The sequence below is a fragment of the Ptychodera flava genome, unplaced genomic scaffold (assembly GCF_041260155.1).
Source record: "Ptychodera flava strain L36383 unplaced genomic scaffold, AS_Pfla_20210202 Scaffold_45__1_contigs__length_1260105_pilon, whole genome shotgun sequence".
In the NCBI taxonomy this organism is placed as follows: domain Eukaryota; kingdom Metazoa; phylum Hemichordata; class Enteropneusta; family Ptychoderidae; genus Ptychodera; species Ptychodera flava.
Window position 1 is genome coordinate 1097111 of NW_027248367.1, and position 27019 is coordinate 1124129.

Consider the following 27019-nt stretch of genomic DNA (forward strand, 5'->3'; position numbering starts at 1 on the left):
TACACAAAAAAACGGGTCAGGAGTTCACATCAAAGAAAAAAGTAAATTTACATAAGGACAATAGTCCTGGCTTTTTTGGCACACTAAAATAGATAAGCTCATTTTGTACCGTATGCGTCGACCGTCACAACATTCATATTCGGTAAAGTGTGGTACAGGAGCTATATTTGATAGATAATTTAATTGTACCAGAAAACAAGCACTTTTGAAATAATCCAGACGTGGGATGACTGCAACTGTGATGAACAGTTGTGCAGAGTGTATTGCCCGATTCAGCGAGAGCTGACGCTGACACTGCTCGTTGCATTTGATGTCAAATATCGTCGCAGTCGTCATGAGTCATCCCATTGTTATTTTGAAATTCTTGATCTACATCTTTGGAACACCCTGGTCACAGAATGTATGCAGATATGGTAGAATTTTTTGAGAAGTGCTCCAGACATATGGTACAGCACAAGAATCTTTACTTATTTTTCAAGAGATTTAGTTTCGGGAGTAGTAGCCATTTTTACGCTTAGTTAAAAGTTTTGCTCCCTGTGCTGCTGAATATTGACACAATCCCTTCCATTCTCACAGTGTAACAAGGAACACCATGTACAGGTTGCAGGAAAATTCATTGTAAGCTAGATGGCTCTACAAGGCCAACTCGTCGGAGCCTGGGACAAGGGTGACTGCTTGTGAATACAGCCATGCTCTTAATGTCACAGGTCATCTTTTGGTCTACAATGTCCAGCAAGCATTTCCATTCAGGCTACAAGAAAGGTATGATAGGTCAAAGATCAAGAGATTGCAAATTCTTTTCAAAGCCTCCTAGTGACTATCTATGTCTGTAACCACTGTTAAGGTAGTACGGGCCTCTAAAGTGAAAGACTTGAATGTTTGCTCAAACTCGGCCCAATAAAACTTACAACCATTCACATACCGAATCAAGAATAAAAATCAGGGTCACCGAGCAAACTTTGGTATTACAGAAACTAATCGCCTTACATTTACCAACATTTGAAATTCAAAAAGGCCGCCATCCATGTGTTAATTATAGGGAAAATGATAATTGTCGATTTTCAAAAAAATTCAGATAGTGGCGATTTTTCTTACTCCAAGACACTTAAAACTAGCCTTACAAAGCAGAAAAGAATCGTAAAAATTGGAGAGTATGGTATCTTTCCCCGAGGCGAAGTCTACCTAAAGCATGTCGGTTGCTTATTGTTTTCGACCCAGTTATCAGTACAATTACCACCAGACGCTAGCCGCTCAACAAGTGTTTTTCTGGGGATAATATACACCCTTGCTGATACGTTAACATGGGCAGCAAGTTTATTAAGAAGGGACACATACCATACAGTCTATGACCTCTCCTCTGTAACGGTAAACCGGTAATCTAAACAACACGTTGTAGGTTTTGAAGCGTGCTGTATACAGTGGCCGTTTATAGGTCCTATGGACAACACATGGTATAGCATGCACATTCTGTTGTTAGTGATAGCATCAGTAAAGTCGTCAGGCCGGTATAATGCACGGTATTTTAGACAAATATTTTCTACAGGCCTAAACTAAAATGTCGGTGGGGGGGGGGGGGGGTACAGAGGAAATTCCTTTGTCTAAAGTCTCGCGGCAATAACATCGTTGTGTAATTGATGGTCAGTTTATTCTTCGTGGGTGGGTGGTGGATTATTTGAAGTCATTCCTGGCGAGAAAAGTCAAATCACCCTCACACTTGTCCTTCTGGACACTTCTGTTTTAGGGAACCTCTGTAATCAGGTCATCTCTATAATCAGGACACCAATATAATCAGAAGCACATCTGCATTGTAAGGACACCTCTGTAATGAGGATGTTTCTGTTTCCAGCAAAATTATAAAAAGGTTTAAAGGTCGGGGACTACATCAGGGATCAAGTTTGTTCTAGTCTGTAAAGTAATATAGAGGTGTCAATAGCCTTTTGTTTTCCATTGAAATTGTAATCTAGTAAATGAATTTCCTGGCAGGACAATCTGACGTTAAACCCGCACCTTAAATTGAATTGAACCTTTCTGTAAAGGACACTTCTCTGTTGAACAAATCCTGAGATATTTGTGTTAAAGAGTTTAAAGGGGGACAAATATACAGAAGTTTAGTGTAGTACCAGTGCCAGAAGATTTTTACTGACATCTTGGTTGAAATCACTCAAAATGTCATAGAATACTTGTGTGGGTAAAATTTAAAAGTAAAATCTTCGTGTAGTTCATAATATATCTATTAAAATAAGAGTAACATTTATGTAATGGATACAGTTAGTACAAGACAAAATCGTTTTCGCACACTTACCAAACAATGAGATTTGCAGTATACACCATTGTAGCACTGACACAAGGCTTTGTAAAGTTTGCAACGTTAATGTCTGCTGGCGACTTTAATAATTGCAATTTACATTTGTTGTGAACATCTGTACAACAGAGATCCAGCAACAATAAAATAGCTGAGTGGCTGATATTGATTAGATTTCTATGTCATGTCGGTGATTTTGAAATAAGTGTATGTTTTAAGTAAGAGAAGACCTCACAAACCATTGTTTTGTTTATTCATATATATAATTTTGTTATTAATGTTACAGCTGCTTCCAGTTTGTAAATTGACACCAGCCCACTGCCAATTGGAGAGCACAGATTTTTTAGAATCCAGCCAATACTTAACAATGGACTCCAAAGCTGCTATGTTACATGGTGAGTAAAATAGTCCAATCCTTCAGTTTCTAGAACTTTTTTATTTATTTTGACTTTTATGTTTCCAAGGATGAGTTGCTCTGTTACTGTACCAGTGATCCATGAATTAGAATCAAAGCAGAGAAGTTTGTCCTCTGGTCCAGTTTGCTCTTTCCAGAAGACACTTTAAAAGTACAAGTATGGTACCACAAACTGGTCAAGTATACAATATGAATGATGACCATCACATGATCATTGTAGGTAGAACTTTGGTGACATTGGACCTAAGATCCTTTGAATTGATCAGTTCAAAATACAGTAGTTGTATAAATATAGTTGTGTGCCTCTACAATATAACATACTCATGCAGAACCTTTATTGACACACCTAAAAAGCTCCAGTGGATTCTGTTGTTATTGTCAAGGGATTTTTACCAACATATCTTGTTAAACAAAACAAAACTCTACAAAATTTGATTAAGCACTTTGTTTTTGCTTCTGTATCACCTTGCAGGAGTGTCCGTCCTTGAGTTGTGTCTGATCATCGCAATGAAACAACTATTCTGTATGATGGAGATCCCGTCAACTTTAAGATGGTGTATAATGGTTTGTTGAAGTCAATTTTCTTAAAAGTAGTTCCACTCACCCACAGTTATCAGGCTATACCCTTTCACCACAATGGTTTGGCCCTCACCCATTGTTATCAGCTGTGATTTTGGACCTGTTCATTGCAAACTGGGGGTGAACAGGTTACAATTAGTTGATTTCAGACTCAATTTTCAATGCAGACACTGTCCAAATCAATAAGTATCAATCTCCTTAAAGGTCTTTTTGTTTGTTCAATGACTATCAATAATCTGCAAATACTTGATATATATATATATATATGTATTTATATATATATATATATATATATATATATATATATATATATATATATATATGCGCTGAATTATCATAGAGAGAAGAGAAAGAAACAGGAATACAGCAGATTTTATGATGATCAGTGAACTTTGCAACTACACTTCGCATTTGCAAACATCCAGGTATTTCCTATATATGTATATATATATATATATCTGATATATAATATTATAAAGGGCTCAGCCCTTGGTGTCGCGCCAGGCGTTGAGATTAAAAATGTTATTTGTATCGATTCATGATAAGTAAGCATAAAGGATAAAATAGAATTAATTGTTACTTTCTATATACGTTTGTACAAGTATGACCGTTTACCCTCTGATGACAGTTCACGTACACGATGTCAGACCCTGTAGGTATAGATTTTCTGTTATGTGTTAAAAAGTGTTATATAAATTTGCAATTTTTACCATGATTACTATCTATTGTGTTTAACAAGGGACGTATTGTGCCATCATTAACTTTGCAATAGTAACTGTACCGCCCAACTTCCGATCTAATTGTAAGCTGAAAACCAGCGTTACTTCTAAAAACGGGTAAATTTTGCACATAGATATTGACACAGGGGGCGCCTTTCTAAGATTCAATCCCAGCATTCTTTGCGAATGTTCTCGTTCATATGCACGACAGTTTTCTCTCTTCTTTTAATTTTTAGGCGTGATAAGAAATTTTGTATCAGCGACAGGGTGAATAATAATAATTACTCGCTAATAAAAAGATATATTTTATTAATGGCGTTTTATAAAATAATAGAGAGCACGTTTCGACTTTGTTCATTGACGAGCACTCAAAAAAACATGGCGGCGCCCACCAAAGAAGGGTACACTTCCGGTTACTCGCGTAGTATATTATGAATACGCGCATACTTCCGGTTACTCGCATAGTATATTATGAATACGCGCATGCGTAGTCAGTAAGCCGCTAGCGCGACTATTAAAGTTATGTGCCCAAAGGGTGCATCGAAAACTGTAACTGAATGAAGCAATTAGCTGGTATGATGCTTTGCATAACAGACTTCAAATTTGCAAACCAAATATCTTTGATACATATCTCTGATATGCGCCCAAAGGGCAATTCAATAACTGTGAATGAATGTGCAATTTGTGGTTGCGACGATGCTTTGCCAAACAAACCTCCAATGTCTGATGTGTTAAAGTTACTTGTCCGAAGGGCTCACTGATATAGGTCTGATACTTACTTTAAATTACACTCCCAAAGGGTGCGATGAAAAATGCAACTGAATGATGAAATCCATGGCTGGTACGAAGTATTTCGGCAAATGTGACCCGGTATTGTAATTCAAAAGCACACTGATCCCTTCTATTAAGCATTTCAAAAACAGGGTGACCCCCATACATCCATCTGCACTGCACCAGCGTGTCGGTAACAAATTTGCAAAATATATCACTGTGATCCACCATTCCTGAATGTAACCATAATATACAGACCCGCATCTACTGTCAGTGACGTAACATGCATGCGCCAGTGGCTGCAATACTATTGCAGTAAAGTAAAGTTCTAGTTTTTTAGCGACGAAGTTACGTAACTGAGGAAGCTTATAGAGTTGGGAGAGGCAAAGTTGACGTCATTTCCGTCAACAACTTCCGTAAAACTATTTTGTCACACCACGTGATCAGTGTTATCTAACAACTTCAGCATAGCATTCACGCTGCACACTCACTATCAGCGAAAATAGTATCGTGTTGGATTGACATTATAGTTGAACTTAGAGCATACGTGTGAGTGTATTGGCTTACATTAAATGCGATAGACAATGATGCATTTACGTTAGAACGTCCATGCTCGATCAAATTGTTTTTGTTCAGTCGATGTAAATTACGAGATTGGTGGATGTGGATGGACATCTTGCGTGCGTTTGGTCTTTGTCTGACATGCATGTCGTTTCGATCTCCTTTTTACTGTGCATGGGAGAATAAATTACGTTCCTCATGGATTTCAAATATGTAAAAAATACGAAGTTTTGAGTGGATTTACGATTTCGTTTGCAAAATTACGAGCGAAAATTTCAGCTTCCCATTTCATCGGCGCGAGCGTGCAAGAAACCTCAGTCTCTTCCTACCTCCATGATCACATGTTGTACAACAAGAACATGAAAGGCCTCTGAAACACTCAGTGTGTAAGCGTGTGGAAATTTTCGTAGTGTTTTTTCTCATTTAATTTGGCAAATTATCAGCAAAAAAACTCAATAATTCAAGGTAACCCTTTCTTCTCAATCGCTTCCTGCAGCTTCAAAGTCATACCAACGAAAATGAGGGAAAGATTTCGGTGCAAAAATCGTGCATCGGCGAGAGTAGAGACTGAGAGTATTCATACAGAAATAGCCCATGATTCGAGCTTGGTTTTCGTGTTTTTCGTTTGAATTTTGGCCAAATAGTCGCTTTTTAGCGGGTTTTGAAATTTTTAAAGCATCTAAAAACATTAAAATGACTTTTCATTCACAAACGAAATAAAAAACTGACAAATTCAATTATTTATCCAAAAATAAAAATATTTTTGGCAAGTGAATCATGCAGCTATAAAGTGAACAATCAATGTTTCGGACGAGTACGTAGTGTGAGCGATTTTCGTGGGGATTCCCCGACCGTTCGTTCATTGCTGTGGCGCTCGAATACGCACTACGCAGTCAGTTTCTGTGAAACGGGATGAAATTTTCTTTCAGGCGAGGCGTTTCAAGTTACTCTTGAGAAAACTTACTTATTTATCAGTTGTTGTTTTACTGTTTCATGACACATGTTTTTGATTCAATCACTTGTTGACCTGAAAAACAACGATATTTAGTACTCTTTTTCAACAGACTTTTTATAGTAAGTAGCCGTGGTAACAGCTGTCAAAAAACTATCGTTTTCAAAGTACATTTTGAGTGAACTTTGTAAATGAACATTCTGAACCGTTGTGTAATGTTATGCTTGTCATAGTATCTGCAATTGGAGAATTACTTCACATAGAATAATTTGTAAATTCAGGGTTCGCGCTAACGTTCGCCACAGTCGCAAATTGCGAATAAACGTCCGATGTGGCGAAAAAAATTGCTACGCCTTCGCCACGCGTGGCGAAAGCTCGTGACCGGGTGCCGTGTTGACCCTAGACGCCTTCGAAAGTCACGTCAGTCTTGGGATCCCAGACCGACGGTTTTCCCGAAGGACCAAGAATTTCGACATGTGGGTGTTCATTGTGATCGATCCGAAATATGTACTGGATTATTTATGTAGCCTACTATTCTAACAACTAGTCGTGTTTACAAATAAGTCTACGTTATTTTCCACAATCCAAATTTTCAAGCACAAACGCTGCAAGCATCGTACGAAACATTTGACCACGTACGTCGCGTCAGGATGCATAGCAGCAACGTATTCCAAACAGCGCGCACCATCGTTAATCACGCTGGTTCTGTCACTTTTAACGTAACAAAATAACCCTTAGATCGGTCAGACTATCGAAATATTCAGTCATTTAAATATCTAGCCTTTGAACAAAATAATTAGTTGCTTTGTCGTACGTCAACCGATGATCGACGGCAGAGTTCGACCATGCAACTGACAGACTAAAATGATGGCGTTGGACTTTGCCCAGAGCTTAAATGAGCATGCGTGAAAATGTTTCAAGATCCCCAGTTTGTACACTCCGGTCAGTGTGCGGTTTGGGTAGTTACGAGACACCCAAACGATCCAAATGTGTTACGAATGCACGGTACAATGCCATGCAGCTTGCGGGCAGCTACGATTGCCAACTACAAATAGTTTATTGATTGTTCTCAGCTAGGAAAGAAACTAGGTTTAAAATAGCTTACGAATAAAAAGGAAATAGGGAAACCAGCGAGAAGAGAATAAATACCACGTTCTAGACCACGGTCGAACAAATTTCAGCAAGGTTTTTGTCTGTGCATGGGTGTATAAAATGTGAGACTACAGATGAGTCGGTTGGTCATAGATTTGTCGTATTGACGAACTGCTCTTTTGATTTTTCACTGAGTTTGCGAATTTAATTTAATTTTCAAAACCTACGCAATTTTTTAATACCAATAGTTCACTTTGATACTTTATGGACAATGCTTTGCATAGTCAGGCAATCACTGTAATTTTATCCATATCACCAGATAACGGTATAAAGCAGTCCAGCTGTTATGAGTAAGCATGTGTAGGCTACTTGGCTGGACCGATCAAGTTTCTGCAAAAAAATCATTTCACTGTCAATGACAAGCTAAAGTGACGTCTTTAATAAATGTGTCCATTCAATATCCAAAGAAAATCAAGGCTATCAATGACACGAAGAAAGTTTGTCAGTCCCCACGGACGAAGTCTTGGGGGACTTTTATAGATTGGGTCATGTCCGTCTGTCCGTGCGTGCGTCCGTCCGTTCACGCAGACATGCCCTGGTCAATTTCTTTCAAACTTTGCACAAGGATAGTACCCTACCCCATACAGATGCACGTCGATTTGTTTCACAATGCGATCAATTTTGGTCATGTTAGAGGACTTTTTAGTTTACACCTCCATAGACTCCCATGTATAAGGCAGTTCTCCATAGATTCCATGTATAAGGCAGTCCTCCATAGACTCCCATGTAAAGGCAGTTCTCCATAGACTCCCATGTGTAAGTCAGTTCTCCGTAGTCGCCCATGTATAAGGCCAAGAAAAATAAAAATTTAGTTTCTCATCGTATTCTAGTGCAAAAAGGATGCAGTGACACAGTTTTTAGTCCCCACGGATGAAGTCCAGGGGGCTTATAGATTGGGTCATGGTGTCCGGGTCATTGTGTCCGTTCGTCCATCCTTTCACACAGATATCTCAGACATTTTGACAAAATGTCACGTGACCTTGGTGACCTTTGACCTCAAATACACGTATTTGTCCATAACTCAGTAACCACAAGTGCTACACCCTTCATATATGGTATAATGGGATGACGCCACATATTATGTACCTCATTAATTATGCACATATCTAATTTTGAGCGAGCCAATAGAGCTAGAGGTCTGATTTTTGGTATATAGGGATAACTTAGCTATACAATTTTTTGACAAAATGTCACGTGACCTCAATGACCTTTGACCTCAAATATACATATTTGTCTATAACTCAGTAACCACAAGTGCCACACCCTTCATATCTGGTATGATGGGAGACCTTATGAGGCCACATACTGTACCTCATTAATTATGTGCATATCTAATTCTGAGCAAGCCAATAGAGCTGGATGTCTGATTTTTCGTATATAGGGATAACTATAGGATAGAAATTTTTTGACAAAATGTCATGTGAACTTGATTTTTTACCTAAAATATACGTTTATGTCAATAAATAAGTCCCACAAGTGCTATGTCCTTTATATTTAGTAGGATGGGAGACCTTATGACAACACACGCTTTACCTCATTTATTATGCACATATCTAATTCTAGGCAAGCGAATAGAGGTAGAGGTCTAATTTTTGGCATATAGGGATTATTAGCAATACATTTTTTTTCCGAAATGTCACGTGACCTCAATGACCTTGACCTTGATTATACATATATGCATATCTCAGTAACTACAAGTTCTATACCCTTCAATTTTGATAGGATATTAGACCTTAAGATGTCACATCTTGTACCTCATTTATTATGCGCATATGTATTTCTTGGCTGGCCAATACAGCTACAGGTCTGATCTTTTTTTCCCAATTTAGAACCATAACTAAGACATCCCAGTGTTCTCCCCAGAGCTATTATAGAGTGGTGGCCGCCACTCTATAATTTTTGGTAAACAATAGAAACTCATTACCATAACAATATTACAGTTATTGTTATGCAAATTAGCCGCCACTGTATCAGAAAATCCTGGGGAGATCACTGCATGCCTCATGTGTTTCAAATTGGGAACAACGACATAGACCTATGTGCCCATAGATCTCAACATATCAATCCAGTGATACTTCTTAATGACCACATTTCCCTGCCCCATCAAGACTAATACTCCTATTACTGTGTCATTAGAATTATATTGTCGTTTTAAACTACAGTTCTTTGATGCAGTGTGGTCGTCTGGCAATCCATCATCACGGCAGATGTAGTGCGTCCAATACACAGTCCACACTGTCCAATCATGCGTGCATGTTTTCCTGTTATAACTCCATTGGGTCAGAATTTTGTAGCAAGGAACATACAAAATCTTGCAGATAAATCAATTTGGATGATCTATGTACATCTATGCAAATTCCAAGTTTGGTGGACATGTGAAAATTATGTTTTTTGCCTTCATGTACAAGATGGCATGTTTACCAAGCTGGACGCTCACTGCTAAAAAAACAATAGGTTTTATTACAGTTTCACATTTCAACCCTTTCTTTGCATCTTTCTCAGCAACATTCCCCAAACCTCTCTCCTTGCATCCCTACCGCTAAATGCACTGAGGAGCACAGTGTCATCATTGACGCTATTTTTAAAAAAGGTCTTCAACAGTGATGATGTCACAGATTCGATTTCACAAAAACAAAAAAAAAGTGGACACTTCAGTGATTAATACCTGCCTAATCCCTGGCTATCAACTACTTATCGTTCACAGTGTCTTACCGCCACTATTTATTTATTTTTTTTTGCTTCTCAGGAAGGTGAAGGGAATTTCAAGCGCAGTGTTTAGAAACAACACGTGACTTATATGATCCCTGTTCAAACCACTAATCGCACCGCCATGAGGAACAACATTTTTGTAGTATAGGACAACTAAAGGAATATTTGGACATTTATTTCGAACAAAAATTGGAATAGATCAATAAAACATGCCGAAATTAAAAATTAATGATGAAACTATTTTACTCTTATTACAGATCGTTTAAAATTGATATTTGTACATAGATATATAAAATTAAAATCTGAACATACTCAAAATAATCCACTTTTTGTTTACATTCATTATTTTGTAAGACTCTGAGACAAACATATTGCCACTGTACACTGCAGTGTTGATTCACTGTACTAGTATTGAAACTACAATGCAGAATTTATATATCGAAACCAATATACTGTCTAGTGTTCGAAATGCATTTTAAATTGTATTGGCCGACAAATGAATCTACTGAACAGTAAGTCTATGAAATAATTTTCAAACAACTTGCATCTTCAAATTGTTGACACCATGATTTCCATCTATTAGCAGCATAACAATGCAGTCAAAATAAATTTTGTATGTTTTTGTAAATTCCTCAATAAATGTCTGAAAATCTGAAGAAACATGACTGATATAAGTATCTATTTTTGAATTTTGTTAATAATTGAAATAGCAATTCTTTTTATAGAAAAATATCTTTATATAGTTGTTTTTGATCAAAATTTGATGCTAGTACAATACCATCTCATGGCTGTTGGAGGTATCAAAATCACGAGGTGACGCTCACCTATTCTTGTACATATTGGTAAAGTTTGGTTAAAGTCTAAACACAAAGATTTGTTCCCATGAACCTCACGAGAAATAAACGACATTGCCATAAAATCGTGATCTGCTCTGGTGTCACATTTCATGTTTGTTTACATCTTACACACGTCTGGGATGTAAGCGTCCTTAGTTACTGCTCTAACTTTGATACAATGTTTCACGGACATGAAGGTTTTTTCATACAGCAAAAACCACTTTTCAAAGACCACCGATAATTCTCACCATAAGACCTGTCCAGAGTCACTATTTACAACAAAAGTAGGAAAACAGCACACTAATACAGAACGAAAGCATAGTGAATATTCCAAAACTACTCTATAAAAGTATGTATAATTGGTACAACGAATTAATGCCCTGAGTTGACCCCACTCACGTGCCCCTCTCAACATAGTGAGATCGACCTCCTGGATACAACGCCCTCAACGTACGTTCCTGAACTTAGAATGGCGTTGATTGCAAGGGTTGAAGTCGTTGTTTATAAACCATAAATCAGAGTAATCTTCCTCCATCGGATGGAAATATCGACAGATATCAACAAAATTAACATCATCCGATATGTAGGTGTTTTACGGCATCTTATTTGTACACAATTTATATTCTGCACGATTTTATGGCGATATGATCGAAGGTGTATCTGTACTATTGCCTAAAGACACCCCCATGTGGAAGTTGATCAAATTTTCGCCGAAAAATTTCAGAAAAGTTGCAAGATTGTTCCGTCGGTGTACAACACAAGTGAGTGACTGCATCTCTAAGATTGTCCGATCCAAAATTTCAATTTCAAAATGAAAAATAACGCCAATATTTAAATATAAATAAACATTTTTGACCAATGTTGTCATTGGGGTATGCCGTGTACAACGGCAGTCAAATACCTCCATGACAAAATTGGTCAAAATTGTTGACGATAAATCCAGAAAACATCTCCGTTTTGGATTTCTAACATCCCGAGATAAATTGACTGGCAAAAATCACAATTTTTATCAACAACCATATTTCTAAATTTGTAAAGTAACCTTGCAATCAACCTGTTGCCATGGCATCCTTGTCAATAATGCAGTTAAGTCAATGCAATGCGTTCAAACTTCAATGCTCACAAAATTATTCCTTTCAAAAAATTCCTCCAAATTCTGACATTTTGATGTCATGTAGACATACACTTCATGTTGGTGTATTTTATCTACTTGGAAAATACTTTGATTTGGTCACTGCCATCCTCTACAACACCAATTTTATCACCCATCGCGGCAATGTACTTAGGTCTTCTCACAACACCTTTGAATACATCACAGACCAACTTTCCATCAAATCCATATTTTACGATCTTATTTCTGCTGTTACAGACATAAACATTATCATCTTCATCCACAGCCATATGTGCGATGTATCCCAGAATCCTCCCTGGTAGCTGACTTTGTCCGAATTGATATAAAAAATTCAGGTTGCTGTCAAAACACTTGATGCAGCGATTGCCAAAATCATAAACCTGATAACATTGTTGCTGTTTACAAACACAGACACTGGCCACTGGAACTGTCGATGGCCACTAGTTTGACCATGGATGTCTTCAAGATAAACTCCACCTTGAGTGTACCTGACTAGTCTATCACCTCTGGTCCCGGAGAGGTCGAACGCAAAGTGACCAAAACAAAGACATCCATCAGAGCTATGTCCCAGACTCTTTCAGTGTTTCAGGTAGAGTAATTATTTTCATAATTTTACCGTCTTCATCACAAGCAACAATTTGTTTATTTTCATCATCAAGTATGAAATATTGGTTGAAACGTGAGATGGCTACACTCCTTGGTCGGAATGGCTTTGCAAACTGACCATCAAAGCTTCCTATGACTTTGTCACAGGTATAATCTTTGTTCAGTATCTGTACAATATTGTTACCACTGTCACACACACCACAAGTTTATCATGGTGGAAGGCTAAACCTCTTGGTTCATTGAACTTTCGTCCATGGCCTTGATGTTCACCACTGACCAATGTCACTGACCAGTCATCTGAAAGATCAAAGGTCAAATTTGCAAAAATTATCGTGTGTATTATTTTACAGCTTACTTTTTGTTCTGCTAAGAAAAGAAACATACTTTCAATCACACTTTTTTTCACTTCCCATATTTTTTAAAACTAACAAATTATTTTAAGCAAAGTATCATATATTTTTTAAAAATTCTCTCTCAATTATTGGTCATTTTGTAAATTTACCATTGCAGCAATTTCAGCAGTTATAGGCAAAATAAGTATTGTTTTTATCAAGTTTATTTTTGTTATAAACTAAATTTCAGATTCTTCCATTGTATCACACTTCTTTAATTTTACAGTTGTACCTATCATGTATAAAAGTATGAATTAATTTACTAATTATTGTAATCATGGCAACATTTTTTGATGACAATGTCTCAAAATAACTTTTTTCCATAACTTTTGTATTTCATCCAGTAGATGCAACATTATGTATTAATGCATTAGTACGGTAATATATAAATAGTAACCATTGGAACATAAATGCTCAAATTTGCTTTTCCTATTAACCCCCTTTGTTATTGAATTGAAATGGAAATTCTTTCGCAAAAGTTCAAAGACTGAAGTAACCTTGCTTATTGTATACCAATACATTTCTACACTTTAGTTTTATTAGTCAGCATGGCAACAGATTTTATTCCGTTTACTCAAAATTATCATTTCATTTTAACATTTTTGAAGCTGAAATAAACAATTTTCTTGGAAATACTGAGACATAATGTAAACTTTTTCAATATGGCTTTGAATTGAAACACTCATAGAATGTTTAACTAGTATCAATGACAATGTTTTATAATTGTTTCCATATCTCTCCATTTGTGTGATATTTACTTTTGATATCAGCAATGATATTTAAGCAATGATGTACCCCTCCTGGTCCACAATGGACGGAAGCAAACTTTACATGACATAATGCACGAGGCAGAGCTGAGTGCATTATGGAATTCAAAGTTTGCTTAAGTCCATTATGGACCAGAAGGAGATGTATTATTACTGTTATTTTTTTATTTTGGCGATTCCAGTGAATTTCTAGTTGAAAACATCTTTGGCCACAATGCTGGATAATCGGATATATTATCAATGATAATCTGAGTGTACGACATCACAAAATTCACTGGTATTGACAAAGCTGTTCTATTACCGTTATATAGAATTCAAGAGATTTTTGAATGGTATTTCCCCACATTTTATTGGGTAGCCAGATGAGAGCCCAGAAGTTCCGTCTTGGTAACCGAGAATGTATAAACGTTGAGATATAAACAACAAATGTCATCAGTTTTGGAGTGTTCCTGAGTCAAACATAAAACAAACTGGCTGCCACTGACTCTGCCTACATCTATGAATCTACCTGAGTAAAAACAGTAAAACCCTGGAATTTTCCCAATGTCATTATTTTATGAATGATTATAGATTCCGTCATATGGAAAGGCTAAGTCATTCTCCTTTTTCGCAGTATACATTCCTAAATTTTAACATGTTTTAATTTTTTCCATTTATTCTAGCCCCATTAATTGAATTAAACGGTGAAACACTGGGTTAAATGTGAACCACACGGAGCAGTGATTTAGTGTTCATATGCTTTAATACAGGGTTTACAGCAGTGAAGTAACAGAACAATGATTCAAAGATGACAGTTCATTAACATTCAACTCTGGACCTGTCTCTGTTTAATCCCGAGATATTCCCCTCAATTCAGTTTGTTTATAATGTTGATACTGCTCCAGATTTCAAGCATTTCTATTGCCAACTTTAAAATTGCTTTGTTTTCACATCTGTAGTGATAGGCAAACTGCATCATACTGTGATGCAACATGGAATTGTGATTAACCATGAAATAGTCAATATATTTCAAGAAATGTGCACTCTAACCTCAGGTCTGTCCCAGAATGCATCCATTTTTATAAAATCGGCTTGTATAAAATTGTTTGTACAGCTGATTACTATTCATAACAGAAAAAAGTTTACTTGATTAACAAGGTAGATTTTTATGAAATTCAACACATTGTAGTATCATTAGACTGTGTTTCCATGTGATCAGAATTGATACATGTAATAATGATTACTTTCCTGCAGTCAGTGTGTTCATTACAGCTGTAGTGGAAGGTGTCAAAGTGACTTCTTTCTTGTATGTTTGTTATACCCTGACAAAATGATAGTGTCCAGTTTAAAACATCCTTTGTCAATGACAATGGTCTGTCAATAGTTGCTATTGTCCATGAAATCAAAATCACAACTGTCTCTGATAACTAGTGAACTGCTGGTAACCATGGTGTTCTTACAAATGTAAACAACTGATGCATACCATCAGCTCTCTCAATGGTGTAACAAAAACTAAAAAACAAGTCACAAATACAACACCTTCAATGAAAGCTACAATGTGCACTCTGACCACAGATCTAACAATAAGTGCATCACTTCTTATAAAACCAGGTACCAGGTACTTTATACTACTGCGTTACGCTAGACAATTTTTCTTTACTTTTTTTCTCTCAGAGTTTTGCTGATAAAGAAAACCACTGAAAGTCTCCAAGACTTCAAATCTATGTTGTTCTGTGACGTTAAAAGTTCTAACATGAGTGAGTATATGAAATCTGGATTTTCATAAATATAATTGCCATTCCTGGCTTGAATGCAGGCATGCCATGACATCAATGACCTAAAAAGTTAAAGTGAACTGAAGTCAACAATCTAAGGCATGCCAATACCATAGTTAATATCTTTGTCTTAGTGTGGGACAGGGGAGTACTCGTAGCTAGTGTCAGTTCAAGTTGTACATGTCTTAGTTTTTGATGTACTTAGTACTAAACACAGAAGTAGGAATGCTCTAATGATATCAGGATCAGACTGCATTAATTCATGGACATGTTTTCTGCAGTGAATAGTCAAATATTTTTGAAGACTTTTTCCAAGGCATTTGATGACAGTTTATAATGTTTCTGTTGTTTTGTAGATTGTGACACATGGCTGATACAATGGTGAAAGTTTTCAGGACTTCAAGGATGATTCCAGAGTGCCCAATTATGTCTAAGCCTTGGTGAGTGAATCAAAAACACTTTTCTTGTACAGTAAGTAGATTTTTGTAGATCTTGGAAATAGATAATGTAAGGTACAACCTGAAAATCAAATTATGGCAGCAAACTGAGAGTCTATTATCTGGGACACTGTACTTTTCAAATGAATTGACATTGTAAGGTACTATGGCAGGTGTGACCCCCTGGGGAGGGGGTACTCGCAATAGTTTAAGATGGGATTATTCCATTAAAGTGGAAAATATCTACCGATGACTAATAGAAAAAGCCATTCTTAAGGATACTTTTGACAAATTTTGAGAATTTTAGCTATAGTTTACGGCATTTGAAGATGCCCTTCGTTACTGATCGACCCAAAATAAGGGATTTCTCGATGAAGTGTGGCCCATGTTTAGGAATGTTTTTGTGAAAAACTGTTCCATTCAGGCGGCACATACTCATAAAACATTTCCATGGGAGTGCAAAATAATAAGGAAGTCACTATGATCATAACATCAATGGTTTATCCCTGACAAGCTAAATATTGAATTCAAATGTTCTATGAAAAGTGATATAAAAATATGTTGACTAAAACAGAGAAATTAGCCCTAAAAATTGGTATTTGTATATTTCTTCATCATTTGAAAGAAAACTAAAAGAGGTCATACCTGACAACTTATAAATCAATCTGACTGGTATTGGACAATCAGTTGCAGAGATGCATTGTTTGAAGGAAATTGAGCAAAAATTGATTATCGGTGAAGGGGTTACTCAAAAATGAAAAACAAACTAGGGGTACCCAAACTTTTCTACATGAGGCAGTTGTTTTATGTATATGAAATGATGTTATTTAAAGTTCTGTATCAGGAGGGGGGAACCCCACAGGGTCCAATAAAGTACAGATATCTACAAATGTAATGGGTAGAAACCCTGCTTCTGGCTTCAAACTGTCCCTATATTTTCTTAATGTAATATGCTTGTCTTTGTTGCATCTCTGACTACTAGAGGACACCAGGTGAGTTTAAACTGGTATAGATTCAGTGTCTGTAAACATAAAATATACAAATGTATGTTTGATGCACAGCTTTAACCCTTCATTATTGTGCCATAAAGAATCACTTTCCAATATATACCAAATAAAGAAAAGGAGGAAAATATGATCCAAAACGTTGGATATAATTGATTGGGTGAGAAACAACCTTTTTTTACCGTGTCTGCAGGGTTTTCAACGGCCTTCAAATGTTCAAGCCCTTGTTAAATGCAACAGATGGGAGGTATTATGCCTCAATGATTATAAGCAATTTTACCTGATTATGATATGAACTTTGCAGGATAAAGATTATACAGTCAAAACCTGTTATAATGGTCACCCCTACAGATCGGTCCCCTCTTTATAGTGGTCACCTTGTAGCTTGCAATGTTCCCGCCCTCAAAAGAACAGCTATCTCACTTATGTGGTTATTCTCAAATTTGGTACAAAAACCTGTGTACATTGCCATGCATATCTGGCTCTGCATGTCACCTGTAAAAAATGTTTACACTAAAAGAAAAAATACGTGTACTTAACCGATTTGTACCAACATCATGACACGCTTGTATCGTGAATTGAAGCAGATCTCGACACTTACATGATATTTAATTGTATTATTTGCTATTTTTTTCTAAATTAACTACTAAACACAATAGCTGCACTGAAGGTAATGCCACCCCCATCCTCTATAAAAGGTAGGCCACCTAAATATAAAGTCACTTCTCTTGGCCTCATGCATGAGCATTATGTAAACAGGGCTTTAACTGTAGTTAATAATCTAACACATAAAATCAAAGACTCCTTACCTTTCTTTCCTTGTTTCTTCAGATCAGATTGTTCCAATTGATGTTTTAATGCTGCTACTTTGTCCTGAAGTTCCTTGATCAGCTTCTGGTTGAATATCTCTTTCTCCCTGCTTTCCTCAATGTGTTGACTGACCAATGACTTCTCAGTGCTCTCCAACTTCTGTGTCAGTTCCTTACATCTCTCTTCCAAGGTACCCCTCTCTTCCTTTGCCTCTTTCAGTTGAGATTCTAGAGTTGCCCTTTCCATCTCAAGTTTATTTTGGATATGTGCAGTGGCTGCCGCAAAAAAAAATGGACACATTTACAATTACAGTAGTGTAAAACACATATTACCACATGAAAAAGCAAAGTTTGTCACCTCTGAACGCTAAGTACCAGGATTTATACTCTGGTCGTTCCACATCAGGACAATTAAACATCGTTTACGTCATACATATTGGTACACCATAAGATTTTGTATCGATCTTTTTAATATGCTTGTCAATATAAACAAACAAATAGGCAATTTTTCTGCTATGATCAAAATCTGTATCTAACGTGAACATTATGTACTAATCAGTCATAACTATTTAAGTCCGATAAATACATCCACTTGGCAAATCTTGAGTCCTTGTGTTTCAGTTTTGTTGCCAATGTTGGGGTTCCCATTTGTATAAACCCCACTGCCACCGGAACTTTCGACGCACAGAGTACACTTTCATGCTGTAGACACAGTTTCAACTACACTGAAACAAGGGGACCAGGCCATTAAGTGCTGCGTCCAGGCCACACTCTAAACCTCCAAAAGTTATGTAAATGAAATCATTACTTTCATACACTACGAAATCAATATTTTCTTGGACTGCTGCAATAATAATCCCCAAACAATAAAAATAGGAGAATGTAACGACTGCAGTAAAGGAATATGTGGAATTAATGAACCTTAAGCTGGTCGCATTTCCTTGGGTACATTTTCGTAGAACACACCTCGAGGAGAGATTGTTGGACTCCATTTAATTTCTACAATTCTTTTCTGATCTACTACTTGTTGGTGATCCTTTAAAGGTCTTGGACAAAGAAAAAACTTTTAATATTTTAGTTTTTCGAACATTCATTATGTAATTTTTCCCCATACAGTTAACACAGGAATTGCGGCCTTTTTAATTTTAAGTATTGCAAAATGTTGAGTAGCTTGTTTCATTCCAACTTTGCATTGTGACCCAGATTTTTATTGTTAATTTGGTAAGAGAATGGTTGAAAGTCTTTCACTTCTGAGACTGCACTACTGCCATAAGCATTGAAACCTCAGGGTCAGGTGCGATGTTACACACTGTCATGCTGTAACATTTTCCGAGGTAAATTTCTAGGCCTATGCTATCGTTGGAAATCATGTATAACTTTCCAGAAGGTAAATGTGGACCAAGAAGACCTCTGGTATTTGCTCCGTACACATAGGTGAATGCCATGTCACTCACTCAAGCGAAGGACGACCAAAAATGACAACTCTCTCATGACGTATTGATTTTACCCCAAAATTGTTCTACCGGTAAGTTTCATTGTGGAATCGTTATGGAACACTACTTGTATTTTGCAAAAAAAATTACGAATTCTTGGCTTGTGAATATGATAAGTACATTATTTCCTGATAATTTTCTTCATTTAGGTTGAAAAATACTTGTGACGAAATAAGCATGTCACCACTCGTATTTGACTCATGGTTGCACAGTCATTACGTCACTCCTGTTTCCCTTCGTGAGAATGACGAAAAATATTAGGGAATAATATCTAATTATCAGTATTGCTATTGATGGGATGGTAATAATCTCATATTCACAATATCAGTATCTTCTATGTCGGATGTAAATGGATGCATTAATGATTATCTTCAACTGTGTTATTACATGTCCAGGGTGAATTTCAGTGTGGCCAAAATCAGAATGCATGGATTACATGAGTATTGATATGTCATAAAATGTTTAACAATACAGTTCTGGGCAAATGATTAGTGGTCTCAATGAGAAATACAAGGATGAACCACAAGTACTTACATTGTCTTTGTTCAGTCTGAGAACTATTATCAATTTTTTCTGTGACCATTGTGTGAGGTTTCTGATCAGTGTCTTCCTCCTGAAATAGTGATGTCAAAGTGCAACATGATATTTAATAGGAGTGTTCTTTCAATGGTATAGATCAATGAATTTTATTTTTTATGATGAATAATATAATAAGAACAACTTGTCGACATATCTAATCGTGTTATTGCTAAGTGGAAATTAATCTACATCTCTTTTCTTCATAGATAAAAATACTTTTGTGTAATAATTGTAAACTTACATCAGTGAGTATCTCTTCATCATCTTCTCCCTCCGTGACATCATGATACATTTTGACAGGTTCAAGTCCGCCTCCATCTCCTGAATGAAAAACGGATGTGAGTTAGGACAGCTTGCTGCAATGAACCTTTGTGAAATACCAGTTAATAATTGCTAATAAATGTCGGTTTTGATTGTCAGTCAAAGGTGTATCTGAGATTGATTATCCTTAATTCAAATGAAAGTAAAAGTGTTATGAATAAAGTGTATTTTATCTAAAGGCAGGTATTTTCATCTAACATTGCTATATAGCTTACATATGAACTATGCAGTCTCTTGTTGTCTAATTCAGATTGAAAGATCGACTGACTTAGGAATTCTTTCTCAAAGGAAAGAGAATCTACTTGTTGGATTGATACAGCTAGATTTCCAGAAACCTGTTTTGACTCAAATTGTGCAGAAATATTATAAGGCATTGGTTTTATCAGTTTAAACTGATTAAGATGTACATTTTCCTATAACACACCCCTACATTTGAGTTATGTCTGAGGTGTCTCATCACTTAAAGTGGACTTTCTTCGTGTGCTAATAGAGTGACAGCAATTGAATATTATCGTCATCCAATTGTCAAAACTTGAGAAACAACATATGGTATTTACCACAGCTATATATTTAGAGACATCAAAAATTTCCATTTAGTCAGGTAGTTGCACCATTTATGGTAAACATTACCTTAATTGCTTGTAAAAGTATGAAACACGACAAACTTACTGTTTATGAAGAACAGTTCTAGTTCATCAAATCTGGCTTGGTCATATGTTGCTTTCAACTTTAGCTGTAATCCAACTTTTTCAGCCCCCTCTCTCATCTCATCAGTTATCAATAGTGGTTCAAATGAGTGTGGAAAACTACCAGATAGACATGTTTGTTTCAATCTGTACAGATTATACAGAGTAGGTAGGTCAAGTGAGATTGCCAAGGAACCTTGTTTCATACTGGTCACTGTTACTTCACCAAAGTTGTCCCTACAGTTTTGATCTACTCTTTGGACAGAATTGTTATTTGTTATAGCCTCACATTCAGTTTTGTCCATTTCTGCTTGGATCTTCTCCCATGCTGCTTTCAATTGCTCCTTTTTCTCCCTGACACTTCTCGTTTGGACTTGACTGTCAAGATCTCTCATTTGTTGCTGGTAGGATTCTTCATCTAGTCCAACATGTACCATGAAATCATCTGAATCTGGTGTTTAGAAATCAGATGAGAACGTGTTATATGGCTGAAACTAACTTTGCAGTGAAGTCACACTCTCAAACAGATTTTGTGTTCTTCATTCACAAACACTTTCTACTTGGTGCTCTACAGAGCTGTACTTAGCTAAGCACTATTTAAAGTAAATGAAGACAATATATCATTCAAAAACCAATATGCCACATTCCCATTACTAAATAAATTTATGTAAGGTTATTCACAAAACACAGGCATTAATGTCCGAGTACAATACCCAAGCGTACGATATACGAGGATTGTGAACAATTATCAATATACACCTTTTGGTCAAATTTTACCCGAAAAAGTCAACATCAACACTTTTAAGGGTACTTGTCGCGCACTACACTGAGCGATCGTCAGCAGTCTGAGAACGCATTCAGCATGTCTGCTATGTGAGCAGAACACAACTTCAACCCGCACAGCACAGTGTAAGTGCTAGACATTGTAGTTCAGCGGCATATTTTCACTCAAATTCACCTGTTCCTATTTTTGACTGACCATTTATTCACTGCGTGAAAAACTGAATGTTTAGATGTATATATTTTCTGAAAGCTATGAAAACTTCTCTATATTTCCCCTGTTGACGTAAAGATGGGATGGTCAAATAGCACCCAATAACCCCTAAAGTTATTGTTCTCTGCGTCAAAGTGTTATATATATATATATATATATATATATATATATATATATATATACACAGACACTTTTTTTTCAAACTTAAAATATAATATGCCCTCATTTCATAGCTATCCATGTCTCACTTACAGCTGTATCGATATGAAAAACTTAAAACAAGAAGAGCCATTTATTAGTCATATTGCATCCTTTCTTGAAATGTCATATACCGGTATGTCATATATATACAAAAATAACTTAAAGTACAAAGATATAAAATCTGTTACTCAGGTATTCTGCAATCTTCAGACAGACAGTCAGTCTGTCTAAAGATGGCAAACTCTTAACAATTATACACAACCTGTATTTTCCTGAGCCGTTGTGGAATCTAATGGCGGTGGATTCCCTGCCATTGCACTGATATCTCTCATTTTCTCATCTAACATCCCATATTGCGTTGCTATGGTTTCTATAGGCTCTAGGCGTTTGACTGACATCCCAGGTTGCACTGCTGTATTTTCTATAGTCTCTAGGTCTTTAACTGACATCCCAGGTTGCACTGCTGTGGTTTCTATAGTCTCTAGGTTCTTTTACTGACATCCCAGGTTGCACTGCTGTGGTTTCTATAGCCTCTAGGTCATTTACTGACATCCCAGGTTGCACTGCTGTGGTTTCTATAGTCTCTAGGTCTTTTACTGACATCCCAGGTTGCACTGCTGTGGTTTCTATAGTCTCTAGGTCTTTTACTGACATCCCAGGTTGCACTGCTGTGGTTTCTATAGCCTCTAGGTCATTTACTGACATCCCAGGTTGCACTGCTGTGGTTTCTATAGTCTCTAGGTCTTTTACTGACATCCCAGGTTGCACTGCTGTTGTTTCTATAGTCTCTTGGTCTTTAACTGACATCCCAGGTTGCACTGCTGTGGTTTCTATAGTCTCTAGGTCTTTAACTGACATCCCAGGTTGCACTTCTGTGATTTCTATATTCTCTAGGTCTTTGACTGGCATTACACATTGCACTGCCTGCACTGCTGTGGACTCTATTGTTTCTTTATGAGTTAAAGATTGCATTGCTTTCACTGAAAAAGTATCGTTATATTTAGAGACAGACATCTGGGTCTGCACTGGTGTGCTTTCTACAGCTGCCACATCTTCTGTGACTGATATCCTGAGTTGCGTTGATTTTATTTCTAACGTTTCTGCATCTGTGACAGTCATCCTAGGATTCTCTGCAATGGTTTTTGTAGTCTTGATACCTTCTGTAACTGTCATTCCAGGTTTCACTGCTGTACTTTTTCTTATCTCCACATCTTCTGTCATTGACATCTCGGGCTGCACTGCTGAAATCTCTGTAGTCTTGATATCTTCTGTGACTGGCACCCCACTGTGCACTGCTGTAGAGTGTGTAGTCTCCTTATCTTCTGACACTGATATCCCATGGTACACTGTTGTTGTGTTTTTTGTTTTTATTCTTTTTGTTACTGACATCCCTCGGTGCGTATCCGCACTTTGGTCAATTCCTTTTTCTTTTCTTTCCCATTTCCATTGTATTTTCCTGAAAAGTAATTGCATACTGAAAATGTAATCTAAATATCTATAATTTGATGTCTATTGTAACATGTCTTATATATCTACTGTACAGTTTTTTCAAGGATAAACTCTAGTATGCGTAAGATGCCTTATACTAGGATATGAAGTATATTCTGTATAATTTAATGTTTACAGTCTTATTATTATTTATCTAACGATGACGACGAGAGTTAGTTTTATTAAAAATACTATAGGGTTATTCACAAAATACGGCCCTGTATGGACGAGGGCTCAGTGAGTGACGTATTGGACGAGCCGGAGGCGAGTCCAATACGTCACTCACTGAGCCCGCGTCCATACAGGGCCGTATTTTGTGTATAACCCTATTATTATACACCTCCCTCCATTAATCGTCCGTATAAACTAATTCTATGGTAAATTTTGAGGGATGCGGCACGCGCGATATGAGTGGAACGCGCGCGATTGTTGAAATAAAATTGCTACAAACCCCAAACAGGCGCGTCGCGCGTCTCTCGTATTCGGGACTCCGCGTACTATACAAAATACGGAAAGTTATTGGACGGTCAAACTCCCATAGGTTACGGCAGTAGGTGTATAATAATTTAGTGTATGACCCAAACATGTAATGTAATGTAGATCTATTTTGTACACAACAGTTCTCAAATGTTAAATGTATTCATAAAACTGATCTTGACGATCTAAAATGTACAGGGTCTAAGTTATGTCTGAAATATTCATCGTTTTGCAGAGACTCCAAAACTCTAAGACATATTTGCAAGGCATTTCAGACATCTGTGAAAACATCACAGAGTTATCAATATTCTATACAAAATGAGAAGATTGCAGGGATGCCAATCGAACGGTAGCTATCGCTCGTGCATATATGTCAGGAACTGGTCAAAATCTTGTGGTATACCGTCGCTGGGTGTGCTTTATTGTTAAATAGTTTTGAAGGTAATCTAAACATTAACTATTTACGCATGTTATTATTAATGTGTTTTAAAGTTTTCCAATGGAATCTTTAGTAACTATAGTAGCTTTTTGACAAATGGGAAAGTGTTTTAGCCATCTATATCTCACTTATTTTATTACAAATATCTTGCTTGTGCTTTTTCATTGAGGTATATGTAAAAGTATTGTCGATATGCTTACTTCTGTCATGGAATCAGGGTTTCCTATTTTATTCATTTAAACTTTTCAATATTAGCGAAGCTTTCAATAAGATCTGAAAAATAAATTCTTAACTATGAATCATGCATAATGGCAAACATTAAACCTTTGGCATTTTATTGTTCTAAATTTGGTAATAGTTTATATTCTGTGGACAATTTTGCATGATTATATTGCAATGCCTCTTCGTTTTCCTTCACGGCATTGTTCAAGAGATAAACATGGCTGTTCTTTAATAAATACTATATTGTTATCACTTGAAGTCTACCTGATTTCATTATCCTTTTCTCCTCTTTGAATACAGAAGCAAATTTTGCCAAGCTTTCCGTGACCACTTCACTCTGACTGAAATCTTCTTTGAGTGTCCTTGCGTGATGAAAAGCTTCAGTGTTGGAAGTTAGACATCTCGATATTTTCTGCTCCATATATGTGTGATGAAGTGTCATGACGCAGAAATCTGTATGCATTGGGAAATGCTTTTGCAATCATACAAGCAATGTGTGAATCATCCTGGACTCTTGTTGGTAGACCAGCTGCCATTGCTTCCAAGCCTTCAAAACTATAGTCAGTGTAGCATGATGGAGGAAGGCATAGGTGAGACTGTTGAAGGACTCGTAACAATTTCTGTACTGAATAAGTTGGATAGAGTTTTGGCATGACGTGAGGACTGTTAAGTTTTTCATTGAGATATCTTCTTGTTTTATTTACATCCTCCATGGAAACACCTTTAATCTTCCACTCAGGGCATAGCTTATGATATTCCTTCAAATTGTTAGCAACATTTCCAATAGTTGCAGCTATTGAATCACACGTTTTCAAGGCTTCCTGTGTGTGTAGCTGTCCATATGTCAATATACTGCAAGTTCCAGTGTCTGTTCCATTCACCACTTCACCATCAAAGTAAACTTGTCCAGGTTTTGGAAGAATCTCTTCATGTGGGATATCTGAAAGTTTTCTTCCATCGACTTTTGCCCTGTAGGCATTTTTAAAGTATTCATATATTTTAGGACCAATTGAAAACAGCACATTAGCTAAACTTGCCATTTTCAACATATCTTCCTCTAATTCAGCCTCGTCATCATCCATCTTGAAAAGACAGTTTTTCTCTGGGAAGGCATGGTTAATTAAGACTAGCTTGGCATCAGGGAACAGTGTCTCCTTGATATCTGCAGCAGCCCATCCAGTCTTTGGAGCATAGCCAACTACATACTTGATGTTCTTGAGTTTTCCTATGCCGGGATAATGTATTTCATGCTTCAGTAACCAGTCGAGCTTTGGCGAATCTTTTTTCATAGGACCCCTCTCTTTCCGTTTCGAAGGAATCAAGGTAACTCCGCATTGTTTAGCATCTGTCTTCTGGTCTTCACTGAGTTCTAAATCTATTACAGTGGAATATGCAATGAGTTGTTCACCAGCCTTGGCCTTCCTTACACAGAAATCATGGATTATAGTCCGGTGATAGTTGGTCAGTCCACAAGCATCCTTATTCCAAATGTCAAAAGTAAACAAGACCCCATTTGGCTCAGGAGGAGATAGTTGGTGTAACTGAGCTTGAGGGAAAAGACTTTCATGGATAGCAGCTGCTGCGTTCTTTGTCTTGGGAGAAAAGCTGACAACATGTTTTATATGCTGCAGTTCTTTCAGGCCTGGGTAGTATTTGTCATGGTGTACAAGCCAGTGAACTCCTGGTGGGTCTTCTTGAGGATCCAACCATTTGCTTCTTGTTGCTGGAATCAAAGTAACTCCAACACTCTCTGCATCTTTCTTCTGGTCTTCACTGACTTCAACATCAAGGACAGTACAGTAGAGTTCAGAAACTTTACCAGACTTAAGTTTGTTTTCACGGAAATAATTCACAAGTGTTCTTGTTTGTTGCAATGTCAGGTCATCTGATAATGTATTCCATGATGAAAATACAAGTAATGCTTCAGAGTGTGTGTTTGCCATTGTCCCTGCAGGAAAAATAATGAGTTGACTGGCTTGATAGGAGAAATAATTGTGTTTTGATATCATGGTATTGATATGAACTAAGATTTTTGGTTAGTGGTAGACCTAGATAATCATCAACAGGGCAGAATACAGTATTTCCTGTAACTCTTAAACACTTGATGAAATGATAACACTTGATAAGCAGTAAAGTTGTTTGATTTCATCAATGTCACTATTGAAATTGATACAGTACTTTTTTGTATGTTTCAGAAAATAATCCATGGGCGACAATGATAT

General features: G+C 36.8%; 3 protein-coding genes and 1 long non-coding RNA gene across 5 annotated transcripts in view; 1 reads left to right on the forward strand and 3 right to left on the reverse strand.

The window, feature by feature from the left end:
* LOC139128167 (uncharacterized) overlaps window positions 1-12708 on the forward strand; it is a 36042-nt gene extending 23334 nt beyond the window's left edge. The window contains exons 3-6 of the long non-coding RNA XR_011551215.1: window positions 577-762; window positions 2589-2697; window positions 3190-3281; window positions 12540-12708. This is a non-coding gene — a long non-coding RNA (uncharacterized lncRNA). The remainder of the gene's footprint in view (window positions 1-576; window positions 763-2588; window positions 2698-3189; window positions 3282-12539) is intronic.
* LOC139128157 (spermatogenesis-associated protein 1-like) overlaps window positions 1-20879 on the reverse strand; it is a 50796-nt gene extending 29917 nt beyond the window's left edge. The window contains exons 1-4 of one of the 2 annotated variants that reach the window (XM_070693994.1): window positions 20211-20879; window positions 19925-20003; window positions 17898-18173; window positions 11486-13031 (exon numbers count right to left, since the gene is read on the reverse strand). In XM_070693994.1, the coding sequence (XP_070550095.1) occupies window positions 12895-13031; window positions 17898-18173; window positions 19925-20003; window positions 20211-20261 (543 nt within the window). In that variant the 5' untranslated portion in view covers window positions 20262-20879 and the 3' untranslated portion in view covers window positions 11486-12894. Of the gene's footprint in view, window positions 1-11485; window positions 13032-17897; window positions 18174-19924; window positions 20004-20210 lie in introns of those variants that run through there. The other variant, XM_070693993.1, reaches the window with a different exon arrangement.
* A 1298-nt stretch (window positions 20880-22177) lies between these two features.
* LOC139128192 (uncharacterized) lies at window positions 22178-26740 on the reverse strand. Its single transcript, XM_070694028.1, has 2 exons — window positions 25062-26740; window positions 22178-23627 (listed from the first exon to the last, which is right to left on the reverse strand). Exon 1 carries the CDS (start codon window positions 26738-26740, stop codon window positions 25178-25180), a length of 1563 nt encoding a protein of 520 aa, XP_070550129.1. The 3' UTR covers window positions 22178-23627; window positions 25062-25177.
* Window positions 22610-23398, reverse strand: LOC139128191 (uncharacterized). Its single transcript, XM_070694027.1, has one exon. It carries the CDS (start codon window positions 23396-23398, stop codon window positions 22610-22612), a length of 789 nt encoding a protein of 262 aa, XP_070550128.1.
* Window positions 26741-27019: the final 279 nt, after the last annotated feature.